Below are 13,628 nucleotides of genomic sequence, written 5' to 3'. Positions count from 1 at the left end.
TGCCCCCTTTCATGCACCAGCCCCCCAGGGGCCGATTTCTGTGCTGTGTGACACCCCCCCCCACACACACACACATCTCCCAGGGCCAGGCCCCTGTCGAAGGAGCAGCGGGGGCTCGGATTGCTGCACCCCCTCGCCCCCGTGTCTGGGTGGGGGCAGAGGGAGGGGCGGGTGAGTCCCTCCCCCTGGCAGTGGAGACAGGCAAGGCTGGGAGGGGCAAGGGAGGTGCTTTGTGTCAGCTCCACTCCCTCCCACTTCCCCCGTCTCTTCTCTTTGCCCCCAGCTGGGAACCAGGCGTCTCTGCTGTCCCGACAGGTCCCGGCGGGTCCCGCAGCAGCGAAGGACGATGGGGCGAATCCCCCACAGACCAGGCGGCCCTTGGACAGGGATTCTCCTGGCAGGTCAGAGAGGGAGAACGTGGGACCCAGGTGTCCGGGGCAAAAAGGGCTGCAATAAGAACCAGTGTCAATGAAAGCGGGGGGGCTGTGGGTCGGGACTCAGGGGCACCGGCAGAGCTGGGCTAGGGGCACCCCACGGCTGGAGTAGCCGGAGGGGGGCTCTGACGCTTCCTTTCCCAGGCTGGGTCCAACCCCACCCTCCCCCGAGGCTGTGCCCCAAAGCCGCGGGGACACGCACAGAAGCCCCGTTGTGTCCCACAGTGGGGATCAGCTGTTTGCTTGTGTCTCTCTGTGCTAGAGAACTGGGGGACACAGGCAGAGACCCAGGGACCAGGCAGCCCGTGGGGGGGCGGGGGGATAAGGGAGAAGACTCTTCCCCCCCCGCCCCCGGGTTCCTTCCTCCAAAGCAAAGGGGAAGTGAGCGGAGGAGGCTGGGAGGGGAAATCTGAGGCCGGAGGGGCCCCGTGGGACTGCCCTGCCTGTGGGTCCGGACTTCAGGGTCCCGGCCCAGAGACGCCTCCCCTGCGTCGAGGCAGGTCTGGCTGCAGCAAAAGGCGGCGGGGCGGCACCTGGAGAGGGGTCCCTTGCAGCTGAGAGGGTGGAGCCGGGGTGTGGGGACCCAGGTGTCCCGGACACCAAGGGCTGTAATAGGGGACAGTGCAAATGCAAACGGAGGGGCTGCAGGTCGGGAGTGAGGGGCACCAGTTGGTATCTGTCTCTCTGGTCTCCCCCCTGCAGCCTCCATCCTGGGCTCCTGCCTCCAGCCGGTGCAGGCCCAGACCCCGGTGACCATCGTCCTCACCCCACCAAGCCCCGCGGTGGGAGGGGGCGTCCGCCTGGCCCCGCAGAATCCGCCACAGGACTTCGTGCTCTGCAGCTGGTTCCGATCAGCGACCGTCACGGATGGAAACAGCCAGATCCTCACCTACTACCCACAAACACCCCCCGTCCAGACCAAGGACTGGGCCCACACGGGGCGGGAGACAGCGGGGCCGGGCTGCGCCCTGCACATCGCAGGGTTAACGCTCAAGGACACCGGGAGCTACGCAGTGCTGATTCAGAGCCCGACTAGCCCTGCCCTCGCCACGGTGCATCTGCCCGTCTCTGGTAAGTGCCACCCCCGGACCCTGCCCCTTCCCCATCCCTGCCCCAGCGATGGGCTCCGGGCCTCTCCCCCGGGGATGAGCCTGGCTGGGTCATGGGGGGGACCTGTCCCCAAACACAGACCCTGCCCTGTATGTGGCATCCCACCCCCCCTGCCCCCAAGAGATGATGACCCCCCCCAATACACAGAGATGTGGGGCTCTGGGCCCCCAGACGCCCGCTCCCTGAGCTGGGAGCCAGGACTGAATATGGATGGGGAGTGACCCCCCCCCCAACAGCTGCTGCTGTCGCAGTTGGTACAATCTGTATTAACCCCATTGTGCCGGCTCCACAGACCTCCCCACGCAGACCCCACTCCCCTGCCCTGCCCGGATCGAACCCAGGAGTCCTGGCTCCCAGCCCCCCCTGCTCTAACCCACCAGCCCCCACTCCCCTCCCAGAGCTGGGGAGAGAACCCAGGAGTCCTGGATCTCAGAGCCCCACTCTTTCCCATGTTGCTGTGTAGCCCTACAATAAAGTCTCTCTACTGCCACCAGGGAGCTGGGTCTGAATCCTCCACAGGGCTGTGGGGCAGGAGCCCCGTAGAGCAAGGGCTCCCCTGGGGTTGGGGTGGATCCAACTGCTCCCCCAGTGACGCTCTCTCTGTTCCCAGATGGAAGAACGTGCCGCAGACACAGGGATCCCAGTGCTGGCACCAATGCCCCAGTGCGGCACTAGGGACCCAGGCTGCAGGGAGCGGCGTGGGGGGATTGTTACTGACCGTGTGATCCAACCCTCCCCACATCTCTCCTCCAGACACCCCTCGTCCAGGTCTCTCTGCCGGGGCCGTTGCTGGGATCGTCATCGGGTCACTGGTGGGTGCGGCGCTGGTCGGAGTCGGGGCCTATTTCCTCTGTGAGTAACACCCGGCCGCCCTGGGAGAGCCAGGACTCCTGGGTTCTCTCCCAGCTCTGGGAGGGGACTTGGGTCTAGTAGTTAGACTGGTGGTTGGGGGGAGGAAGCCAGGACTCCTGGGTTCTCTCCCTGGCTCTGGGAGGGGAGTGGGGTCTCGTGGTTAGAGCAGGGGGGGCTGGGAGCCAGGACCCCAATTCCAGCATCTCTGATGATTCCTCCCAGACTCTCGCTGCCGGAACGAGACCCCCAAGGAGAACGGGGCACCCGTCCTGGTGTACGAAAACCTGCCCCTGACAGCCAGGCCAGGGCCAGTGGTGAGTGACAAGGCTCCAGTCCCGCCCCTTATTCCAGTCACGCCCCTCCTGAGTCCCGACCCGCAGCCCCCAGCCAGTTTACCCTGTCCCCTTTGGGCGGGGGTGGGGGAGAGTTACACAAACCCTGGGTCCCACTGACTCTCCCAGGGTCCCTCCCCCCACCCCGAGCTTGGCTGGAGGGGTGGGGGGGTCTCTATGGTCCGGTGCTAAAGCCCCTCTTGCCTCTGTCTCCCCCGGCCCAGCCCGGGAGCCCCCCTGACCCCAGCCGCGCACCGGCCCCTTGCGCTGTATCCTCCCCCTGAGGAGGGTTCGGACCCAGTGGGGGGAGGGGGGAGGTGCCCCCCAGAAGCCCTATGGCTGAGAACAGGGCTGGTTAACACATCCCAGAGCAGGGGGGAGCAGAGTGAGCCAGAAGGGGACCAGCCGGGAGCCTCAGGGCTGAGGGGAGGCGCTATGGGGGGCCCAGCACTGGGAGGGGGAGGATGGGCCCCTGGTGTAGGAGGGGCTGTTGGGGCCCCATGGGGGGGGGAGGGGACTGGGCCCTCCCCTGGGGCGTCTCTGGCTGAATCGTCCCCGTTTCCCCCAGACGCTGCAGCCCCAACAGCAGGACGTGTACAAGGAGCTGAAGAAGTGATGCCCCTCCTGCCCCCTCCTGCCCCCTGGTGCATGCTGGGAGGGGCCCGGTGCATGCTGGGAAAGGCGCGTCCCCGAGCCTGGGTCCCGCCGCCCAGGGACGTCCCGCCAATGAAGCGTTAAAGGGCAGGAACAGCCACCGCCCGGCCCGGGGGGTCCGTCCGTCCAGGCTGCTTCCCTGGGGCCCATCACCGCAGCGTCTGGGCCCCTCCAAAGAAATCAGAAACTCGGTGCCTGTGAGTGGCTCTGGTGCCATTGTGCCCAGCACAGTATTTGGGAGCCCACCTCTGCCACCGGCTTGGTGACATGCCGTTTTCTGCCCGCCTGACCTGAGCCTGGCGCGCTGAGCTATGTCCCACCCCAGGCGGCGGGAGCTCCCCACTGCACAGAGGGGCCCGGGCAGCTCAGTGACCAGCCTGGGTCCCACGGGGAGTCTGTGGGGCTGCAGGGACTCAGACCCGGGTCTCCCCAGTGCCCCACTGGTGCCCAAACCAGGGCCAGGGGTCCCCGCCCAGGGCTTCCCCCCCATCCTGCCTCCAGTGCCCGGCCCTGTGTCTTCTCCTCCCTGGGGCAGTTCTCCCGTGCAGAGCTGTGAACAGCGATGCTGACCCGCCTGGCTGGGACCCGGGACCCCTGGCGGAGGGCACAGGGCGCCGAGGGGCTCATGGGACCCCCAGCTCTGACGTCTACAGACCAGCCCCCAAAGGGGCTTTTGGGGTCCCTGCCCAGAGCTGGCATCGCTGGGCACGGTGACCATGGCGAGCCGAGTGCCTGGGGTCACATCTGGGGCTGTGTGTCTGGCCTGGATCTCAGGGGCTGGTTCCAGCCGGGCAGCGGGAGGCGCCAGGCCCGTCCCTGGCAGACAGGAGGCACCGGGCTGTTCTCTCTGTGCCCGGCTCCGGGGGAGCTGGGTGGTGCCGAGCTTGCTAGGCGGCTGGTTCCACCCGGAGCCAGGCCCCAGCAGCGTCTGCCCCAGCTCCAGGGAAGCAGCCGGCAGGGAAAAGGGCCCAGTGCAGGGGGCAGGCATTTCTGAGGACAGACGCTGGCTTGGTGGGAGCTATCGCGGGGTGCGGGTTGCACCCAGGGTCCTGCCCCGAGGGGAGGAGCTGCCAGCGGGTTTGTCTCCTGCAGAGAGCATTGGAGCCCGGGCGGCTGGGGGCCGGATGCTGGGGGGAGCTGAACCCGCAGGAGCTGCCAGAGGCGGGTTCGGGACATCGGGACGCTGGGAAATGCGTCCCCAGTTTGTTCTCCATGTTACCCATTGTCCCATTAACTCCATGAGAACATAAGAGCAGCCAGAGTGGGTCAGACCCAAGGTCCATCCAGCCCAGTGTCCTGTCTGCCAACAGTGGCCAGTGCCGGGTGCCCCAGAGGGAATGAACAGAACAGGGAATCGCCCAGTGATCATCCCCTGTCGCCCATTCCCAGCTCCTGGCAAACAGAGGCTAGGGACACCATCCCTGCCCATCTTAGCGAATAGCTATTGATGGACCAATCCTCCAGGAACTTATCGAGTTCTTTTTTGAACCCTGTTATAGTCTTGGCCTTCACAACATCCTCTGGCAGGGAGTTCCACAGGTTGACGGTGCGTTGTGAGAAGAAAGACTTCCTTGTGTTTGTTCTAAACCTGCTGCCCGTTACTGTCATTTCTCGATCCCTAGTTACGAGGAGTAAATAACAGGAGCCTCCAGCGGCTCCTTCTCCAGCTCTGGGCTCCGGTCAATAAACTCAGCCTGGTTGTTTCTGTAAGGCCTGGCCATGCTGGGGCCGAGTGGGGCGCTGGCTGGGGAGTCACAGTCACATACTGGTATGCATCCGATGAAGTGAGCTGTAGCTCATGAAAGCTTATGCTCAAATAAACTGGTTAGTCTCTAAGGTGCCACAAGTACTCCATTTCCCTTCCCACTCTCTCTTGCCTATTTAGACTGTAGGCTCTTTGGGGCTCCTGTCTTACTAGAAGCTTGTACAGCACCTAGCACAATGGGACATTGATCTCAATTAGAGCCTCTATGTGCTACTGCAATACAAATAAAGTAGGTTTCAGAGTAGCAGCCGTGTTAGTCTGTATCCGCATCCGATGAAGTGAGCTGTAGCTCACGAAAGCTTATGCTCAAATAAATTGGTTAGTCTCTAAGGTGCCACAAGTACTCCTTTTCTTTTTGCGAACCCTTTAGCTCTCACCTTGCAGGGGGGAAGGGCCCAGGCCATCAGTTGCCAGAAAACAGGGTGTCAGCCATTCTCTGTGTCCAGACCCCTGCACACACCTGCCCTCTAGGGCTCTGCAGTAATCATACACCCTTACCCCACCACCTAGATACTTAAGAACTGCATAGGGGAAACTGAGGCACCCCCACACTATTCAGAGGAAACATTGAGAACAGTCCCACTTCGTCACATCTCTGCCCCCTTCGAGACCAAACTGAGTGGGGTCACTTTAGCCAGTGACCTGGGAAGTTCGAAGCCACCATGGATGCCCCAGCATCTCTCCCATTCCTTGGTAGGAGTTACACCAGGCCCTTCCAGTTTCACGCTCTCCCTTAGGTCGGGGGTGGTCGATAGCACTCGCAGGCCGCATGTGGGAAGGCTTATGTAGCCCATGCCCTTTGGCCACCCCCAAAACTCCAGGGGGTCAAACTGGGATTGGGTCTTCTCCCCAACAAGCTGGCCAAACACAGCCACTTGGTTATAGGACTGTTTAACTTTCTTAACAGCTTTCACTCCATCTGAGACCTTCTCAAAGCTATCCACACTGGATCTTTCAACAGGAAAGTCAGTGGATCCATTCACAACAGAAAATTTCTGGCTGTTAGGAACTGAAACTTTCTTGATTAAATCACTTTCACACCCTTCAGTTGCAGTAAACTGCTTGCAAAGACTCCATGAGGATTCCTTTCCCTAGGGGCTTTTCTATGCAACAATTCACCCCGCACAGAAATTCTGCTTTTACCCTCTTCACCGAGGGCTTGCTCTAGAGGAACACTTTCCTGAGCAACAACAGACTCTTTCTGGGTCTCCCTTACATCCAGAATTACCTCTGGCCCATCCGGCGGATTCCTGCACAATCCCCTTTCAGGCAAACTGACAGACTTCCTAGATAAAAGGTTAGAAGCCTTCTCCTTCCCTTTGCCACACAACAAGTTCAGGAATCTTTTCCTTCTTGCTACAGGTTTCCACACCCTCAGTAGGTAACACAATCACATCACCTTCATGCTCTCCTTGTGCCCTGGCTAGGATCTCACCCTGATTAGACAAAGTTGCTCCACCCTTTCCCAACAACACAGTAGCAACAGGCAAAATACAAGCACCAGAATTGTCTGGACTCTGAGATTTTACATAGACACTAACTGGTCTATGCGACCTCGTTACAGGGCCATTCTCCCGAGCAGACACAAACTTAGGGCCCTTCCCTTCCTGGGCTTTAGCTGAATCCAGAACAAACTCTGAGACAACTGCACGACCCTCAACCATCACAGGCTGAAAGGCCCCTTCTGTCTGCTCCACAGACAAAGAAGAGCCGGACACCCTTTCTCCTTTCCCAGACTCACAGACTCATTCCCCTTGTCCCAGCGCACAGGGCTGGTCACAGACAACTGCTTAAAAACCGGGATAGCTCCCACCACAGGCAAGTCAACACCCCTGACAGACACACTGTCACAAATCTCCACCCAGGTAACAGGTAAGGTCCAGGGACACTCATCTTCCACTCTCCTCGCCTTCCCACCCTGCTGACTAGACACAGCCATCAGCTCACAAGGCTGCCTAGGCTCATCCAGACTTTCCTTAGCAAGCACCTTGCCACTCCCAACAGATCCCCTGCCCTGCCTGTGTCTCCCCCCACTCAGCTGGGGTCTCAGCTCTCACCGTGCTCAGCGCTACCCTTGCTGTCCCAGTGGGGTAGCAGCGAGCTTGCTGCTTTCCTCACTGCATCAGAGCCAGCGTGAGCCCTCTGAGCCCCCCCACTCCGGTGTGCAAGGGGGCGGGGAGCGTCTCTCTGTCCCACCCAGCCCCAGGGGTCTGGTTATGGGCAGGCAGGTATCCTGAGCCTAGAAGCTCCTCCCTGCTGCCAGCCAGGTCATCTGCATTTTCACTGACCATTTTCCTCTCCGCCGATTGGTTCCCTGGATTCATATTCAAACCCTTGGCAGTTACCGGAGCAGGGCCTGGATCCTGTCCCAAAGAGACACAGTCACCCCACAACAGGGTCTCACAGCTGATATCCCGGAGAACCCCACCGACCAGCCAGCCCCACCTCTCCTGGGTCTGCACAGGGATCTGGGCCATAGGCAGCGCGAGGGGCTTCGTCCCTGGGACCCTCACCCAGCGCACACAGCCCCTCAGCATCTGAGGCTGCACCACCAGGGGTCTGACAACCGTTCTCTCTGTCCCAGGATCTCGCCACCCCAGGAATGTCTCCCGATCGACTGTCACCTTCCGCTCCCACTGGGGGTCCGAGGGGCCTGGCCCCAGGAAACTCCACACAGACATATAGGTTGGGGTCAGGAGTGGGAGCCCCACCCATCTGGCTGACGGAGTCTATGGCCTCAGGACCCAGGAAGGGAGCTAGACACCGGGGCTTTTCCGCAGGGTCCCCCTGGTTCAAATCGCCAGCCTGCTCAAAGGCAGTGAGGTGGCATCCACATTCCCGCCCCCCTTAACCAGGGGCAGCAATTTAGTCTCGAAGTTCCCTGTGGAACTGGCCCCCCGGGGTCTATCCCCACTCACCCCGGGGAGGTCCCCTTGGCCTCTCCGCTCCACCATTGCCAGTTCATGCTGCTGCGTCTCCTGCAGCTCTTTCTCGGGCTCTCGCTGTCTCTCACGGTCCTCTTGCTCTCTCGGACTCAGCTCCAATCCCGTCCGTCTCTGATCCCCCGATGGGGAACCCGATCGTGAAGACCCTCGTCTGGTCGGGGACAGGAGTCTTGGGGATGCCTGGCTACTACTCCAGCTGCTCCCAGATCCTGCTATAGCCCCATTTGGGGTCAGGAATCTGTTCCTTAGAGCGGTCATCCTCCTCCAGCTGCACGATTAACTGTGCTTTGGTGAACTTTCCAATGCGCAACCCTTCCTTTCTGCACAGGGTTACAATGTCCTTCTCAAGGAGACAGTGACAGGCCATCACTCCGCTCTTCCCAAGCTGTTGTGGACTCACAGGCCTGTGTGCTCTCAGCTCCCCACGGTTTCCAGGGAGAACCCCTAGTGTGCCAGCCCTTCTCGAGGTCACCTCCTCTTTGCCAGGGTCGAGCTGCAGACTCCTCTGCCCCTGGGACTGCTCGCTGCAATCCCCCGGGGGACCCTGTTACCGCAAAAGTCCTTCTCTCTGGTCACACACTCCCAGGGTTTAACCGCCCCCTGAAACCGTCTCTCTCTGAATCTTCAGCACGCCTGGTCCCTGTCAATCCCCCTTCGTTTTACTGCTCCCCAGTCACTCACTGCAGGAAGTGCCGTCCACGGGGTGCAGTACATCCCACCTTTGCCACCAGTTGTCACGGAGTCCCCCTGGGCGATGATCTGGAACTGCTCCCCATGAAGCCAGTCAGGACTCTGGGGAAGTCTCCTCTCTGTGAGCAGCCTGTCTGCAGGACACACAGCTCATCCGGCTTACACCTTCCTGGGTCTGACCTCGGAGCATTCAGCCTCCTCTGCCCCTCCGTGCGCTTCCCACAGCGAGTCCGCTCAGGCGGGGCTCCTGGGGAAGCCAGAGGGTCCTGCACCCCAACTTCGCAGACAGACGTGACTCTCAGCCAGCCAGTAAAACAGAGGTTTATTAAACGACAGGAACATGGTCTAAAACAGAGCTTGTAGGTGCAGAGAACAGGACCCCTCAGCTGGGTCCATTCTGGGGGGCAGTGAGCCAGACAACCACGTCTGCCCTTCACTCCATGTCCCAGCCAGCCCCAAACTGAAACTCCCTCCAGCCCCTCTTCCTGTGGGCTTTGTCCCTTTCCTGGGCCAGGAGGTCACCTGATTCCTTTGTTCTCCAACCCTTTAGCTCTCACCTTGCAGGGGGAAGGACTCAGGCCATCAGTTGCCAGGAAACAGGGTGTTGGCCATTCTCTGTGTCCAGACCCCTGCACACACCTGCCCTCTAGGGCTCTGCAGTAATCATACACCCTTACCCCACCACCTAGATACTTAAGAACTGCATAGGAGAAACTGAGGCACCCCCACACTATTCAGGGAAACATTGAGAACAGTCCCACTTAGTCACAACCCTCGGCCCCTCCCACCGGGTATTGCTCCACCAGCCGATTGCCCCATTTCCTGTGGGCTCTCCCAGAGCGATCGGCTCCGGCTCTCGGCAGACTCAGGCAGCGTCAGTCAGGCCTGAGTCACATGTTCAGGGTTTTTTGGGAGGCCTCCCAGCATGCACCAGGCTCTCCTTGGCATGACTCTGGCTCTCGATTCGCGCTCCCACAACTCCTGTCCCAGCCGGGTGGACACGCCCCAGGCTGGCGTTGGGCCCCGGGTACTGGCTGAGTGGGAGCTCCCAGGACACAGGTTCACGGCGCAGAACAGGGAAAACGGGCTCTGGATGGTACCGAGTGGCCGGGCTGCCCCCAGCAGCGCACGGCAGAGGAATCAAGGTCCTGGCGGTAACTGGGCACAGGGCCGTAACACACATGAGCGCCCAGACTCACCCGGGTTCCGGGCCAATCACCGGCTGGTCAGCGAAGGGACGCGCCACAGAGCTCACACGCCCGGCGTTCAGGAACGCCTCTGCCATGGAGCCCCGTGGGGAATTCCCCACTGCGTCGGGGCGCTGGGCGGTGGGTCGGGAGCCGGCCACGGGGCGAGGGCTGCGGGCGGTGCTGAGCGGAGACTCACTGGCCTGGAGGGAGGTTGCTACAGGCGTCCGTGCGGCTCGGTCTGGGAACCAGGCTCAGTCAATAGTTTATTAAGGACCGTGGCACATGACATGGGCGGGGGCAGCCGACATTTGCTGGTGGTACAAAGTCGGGGGCAGGGGCACTGCCGGGAGGCCGGGGCCCTTACCCAGGAGGAGCTGGAGGACCCGGCAGACTGGAGCGACAGCCAGGGCCTGGACGCCGACCACGCAGGTCGCACCGGCACATGGTTCGGGGCTAAGAACAAGATTTCCTCTGCAGCTGGGAGCTCAGCGGGGCCGCGACAGAGGAGGAGAGAGCCCTGAGCGTGGGGGCAGTCGCAGGATAATGGAGAGTCCCCTGGGGATGTGGCTGTGAGCACGGCAGGCCTGGGATGGCTCAGGTCTGTCCTGCAGCACGGCTGGATTAGTCCCACTGGCCGCGCCCTGGTGAGCCCTCGGCTGGGAGCAGGCGGCTGCTCTGTCCCCCGGGTGGAGAAAGGGGAAGGCAGCCGGGAGCCGGTGCAGAGGCGCTGCCTGGCTGGGCAGGGGCTGGAGGGTCTGTCCTAGGAGCGGGGCCTGGCAGCTTGGCTGTTTAGGTGGAGGGGGGGTGGGAGGGGACTGAGCGCTCGCAGTAACTGCAGTGGGGGTGTAACTCCCCGGGGTGTGTGTGTGGGGGGGAGAGTTCAGCCCAAGGACCCCAATGCCACAGACCAGGCTGGACACTACAGGGTTTCTAGCGTTACCAGAGAGCTGGACAAACTGACGGGTGGGGCTTGTGATGGGGCTGGGCCAGGCCAAGGGCAGGGGCTGGGCTCAGCATCTCCGGGGTCACGCCTGGTTTACATCTTAGGTTGCTAATGCTCATGCTTCAGGGTCTCAGCCAGCTGCCGGCAGGGGTCAGGCAGGGATCTCACCCCTGTGTATTCTGGGAGGTTTTTATCTCCTTCCTGCAAAGCATGGGGGGTGGCCTGGCCTGGGGATGGGCTCTGCGGGGCTCCGAGTGTCTCTCTCTCTCTCTGGCAGGTGCTGGGCTGACTGGTTCTTGCTCACATGCCCACTGTCCAGCGAGTCGCCATGTCTGGGCTCAGGAAGGTTTTTCCCCCCAGTCAGACTGGCAGGGCTTGTGGGGGACTCCCCTCCCTCTGCAGCATGGGGCAGGTCACTGGCCGGGGTTCTCTGGGTCTCTCTATCTCCCGCCCTGCCGCATCTGGTCCCCCGGTCCCCGCCCGTGGCACAGAATGGGCTGGGCCCCCGGGAGCAGTGACACTTTGCTCTGACTTCGGGTGCTGGATGGAGCAGGCGGGTGCTGGGGGGGGCTGGTGGCTGGTGGGACACAGGAGCTCAGATTGATGGACTGGTCCCATCCGGTCTGGCTCACTGACAGCCGAGCCCCTGGCTCACCCCCCTGTCCAATGGGGGCACACGGCCAGGGCTGCGCTGGGTTCCTGTTACACACCCACTGCAACCACTCTGGGTTCAGCCAGGGACCATCTGGGGAGAGACCTCGGGGAGCCTCCCCGGCTGCGGGATCCCAGCATCTCTCTCCGGATGCTTCCTTGGCCCCTGGCTGGACCCGAAGGCCAAGAGGGGGCCCCTCCCCCCAGGCTGGATGCCAGCCTGTCCCAGAGCCCCGCCGGGACTAGTGACCCCCGAGGGCGGGGGGGCTGTTAGTGAACTTAGCAAAGTGGCTGTAAAAGAACAGGTGGGACTGACCCCCACACACAGCAGAGATGCTCCCCCCGCCATGCCACGATACAGGGGTCTTCCCAGCATCCACCAGGGCACTGGGGGGCCTCATCTCTGCAGCTGGTCGTACATGTCCCGCTGTCCGGGCTGCAGCATCTGGGGAAATGGGGAGGGGTCAGAGATGGCCCAGGGGAGCTGGGGACACCCCCCAGGGGGCCCACGCCCCCCACAAGGCCCCAACAGTCCCTCCCCCCAGGGGCACCTTTCCTCACATTCCCCCCTGCTACCCTATAGCCCCCCCCCAACGCAGGGTCCCCTCCTTTTCCCTCCCTCCCACAGGGCCTGCATGGGGGCAGCTCCCCTCTCTGCTCATAGAGTTTGGACCCCCGATGCGCCGCACTGGGGCCCGCAGAGAGAGAGCCCCCCCACCCCCCCCCGAGCCCCCAACCCCTCCTGTACAGGCACTAACGTCACCCGGGGGCACTGGTGCCAGCACTGGGATCCCTGTGTAAACAGCCACCCCCACACCAGAGGCAGCCGCATCTCCGTGGCTGGGCGATGCCGGCAGGGCCGGGGGCAGCGCTGGCGGGGGGGCGGGGCTGCAGTTACTCACAGGCCAGCGTCTCGGCGCTGGGCTCGCTGCGGTTGGTGCTGACGGGGGTCCCGACCTCGCACTGGTGGGCGCCGGCATCGCCCCGGGTGACACCCTGCACCGGGAGGGTCCGGTTGTCAGGGGACAGCCCCAGCCGGTCACGAGTCGGGCTCTGTATCTGCACCGCGTAGCTCCCGGTGTTGCTGAGCGTTAACCCCGCGATGTGCAGGGCGCAGCCCGGCCCCGCTGTCTCCCGCCCCGTGTGGGCTGGGCCGGGGGTCTGGACGGGGGGTGTTTGTGGGTAGTAGGTGAGGATCCGGCTGTTTTCATCAGTGGCGGTCGCTGGTCGGTACCAGCTGCAGAGCACGAAGCTCTGTGGCGGATTCTGCGGGGCCAGGCGGACGCCCCCTCCCACCACCGGGCCCAGCAGGGTGAGGACGATGGTCACTGGGGTCGGGGTCCGGGCCAACACCAGCTGGAGGCAGGATCCCAGGACAGAGACTTCGGGGGAAGGAAAGTCTCAGTTGGGCAGCGATGGGCCGCGGTGTTGGAGATCAGTCGGGGCCTGGGGGGACACAACCACCAAGTGCCAGACCAGGGGGGAGCAGCCACCCAGCTAGACCTGGCCGGAGAGTGCGGGGCACGGGGCAGACCCTGGGCCGGTCCAGGCCCAGACTTCCAGAGCTCAGCCCCCAACTGAGAGAACCTGCTCTGGGCCCTGGGGAACGAGACCCCCAGGCTGGGCTGCACCAGGGAGACAGACAGCAACGTCGAGCTGGTGACAGCATCGTCCCGAACACCTTCCCCAAGGGACCCCAGCCTGGGCGGGGTGTGTGTGTGTGTGTTTAGCTGTGTGTGTGCACAGCGGTATCTCTGCGGCTGTGTGTATCTTTGTGTGTGTGTCTGGGTACATGCATTAGTGGTGTCTGTGTGGGTATTGCATGTTTGTGTGTGTCTCCGTGCACACATGTGTGTTTAGTGTCTCCGTTCTGTGTCAGGGGTGCGGGTGTCTGGAGACCCAGCGTTGGGTGTCACTCCCCAGTCGCAGAGCAGAGGGCAGGGTGGCGGGCAGGTGCTGCCGATGGCTGCATGGAGACAGGTTTCCACAAAGCTGCTGGAGGATTCAAACACATGAACCGCCCCCTCCCCGTAACGGTTCTGAGATCCCTGGACACAGGGTG

At 62.5% G+C, this 13,628-nt stretch overlaps 1 protein-coding gene across 1 annotated transcript; it reads left to right on the top strand.

The window, feature by feature from the left end:
• The first annotated feature begins 283 nt into the window (after positions 1 to 283).
• LOC140902452 (cell adhesion molecule CEACAM3) lies at positions 284 to 5,092 on the top strand. The gene is made up of 5 exons (XM_073322541.2): positions 284 to 401; positions 1,137 to 1,505; positions 2,298 to 2,396; positions 2,619 to 2,710; positions 3,297 to 5,092. The coding sequence occupies exons 1-5, from the start codon at positions 347 to 349 to the stop codon at positions 3,342 to 3,344; spliced, it is 663 nt and encodes a 220-aa protein (XP_073178642.1). The 5' UTR covers positions 284 to 346; the 3' UTR covers positions 3,345 to 5,092.
• Positions 5,093 to 13,628: the final 8,536 nt, after the last annotated feature.

This window comes from Lepidochelys kempii, chromosome 24 (assembly GCF_965140285.1).
Source record: "Lepidochelys kempii isolate rLepKem1 chromosome 24, rLepKem1.hap1, whole genome shotgun sequence".
In the NCBI taxonomy this organism is placed as follows: domain Eukaryota; kingdom Metazoa; phylum Chordata; order Testudines; family Cheloniidae; genus Lepidochelys; species Lepidochelys kempii.
Note: the sequence above shows the minus strand (reverse complement) of the source record. Positions and strands in the feature narration are given on the sequence as shown.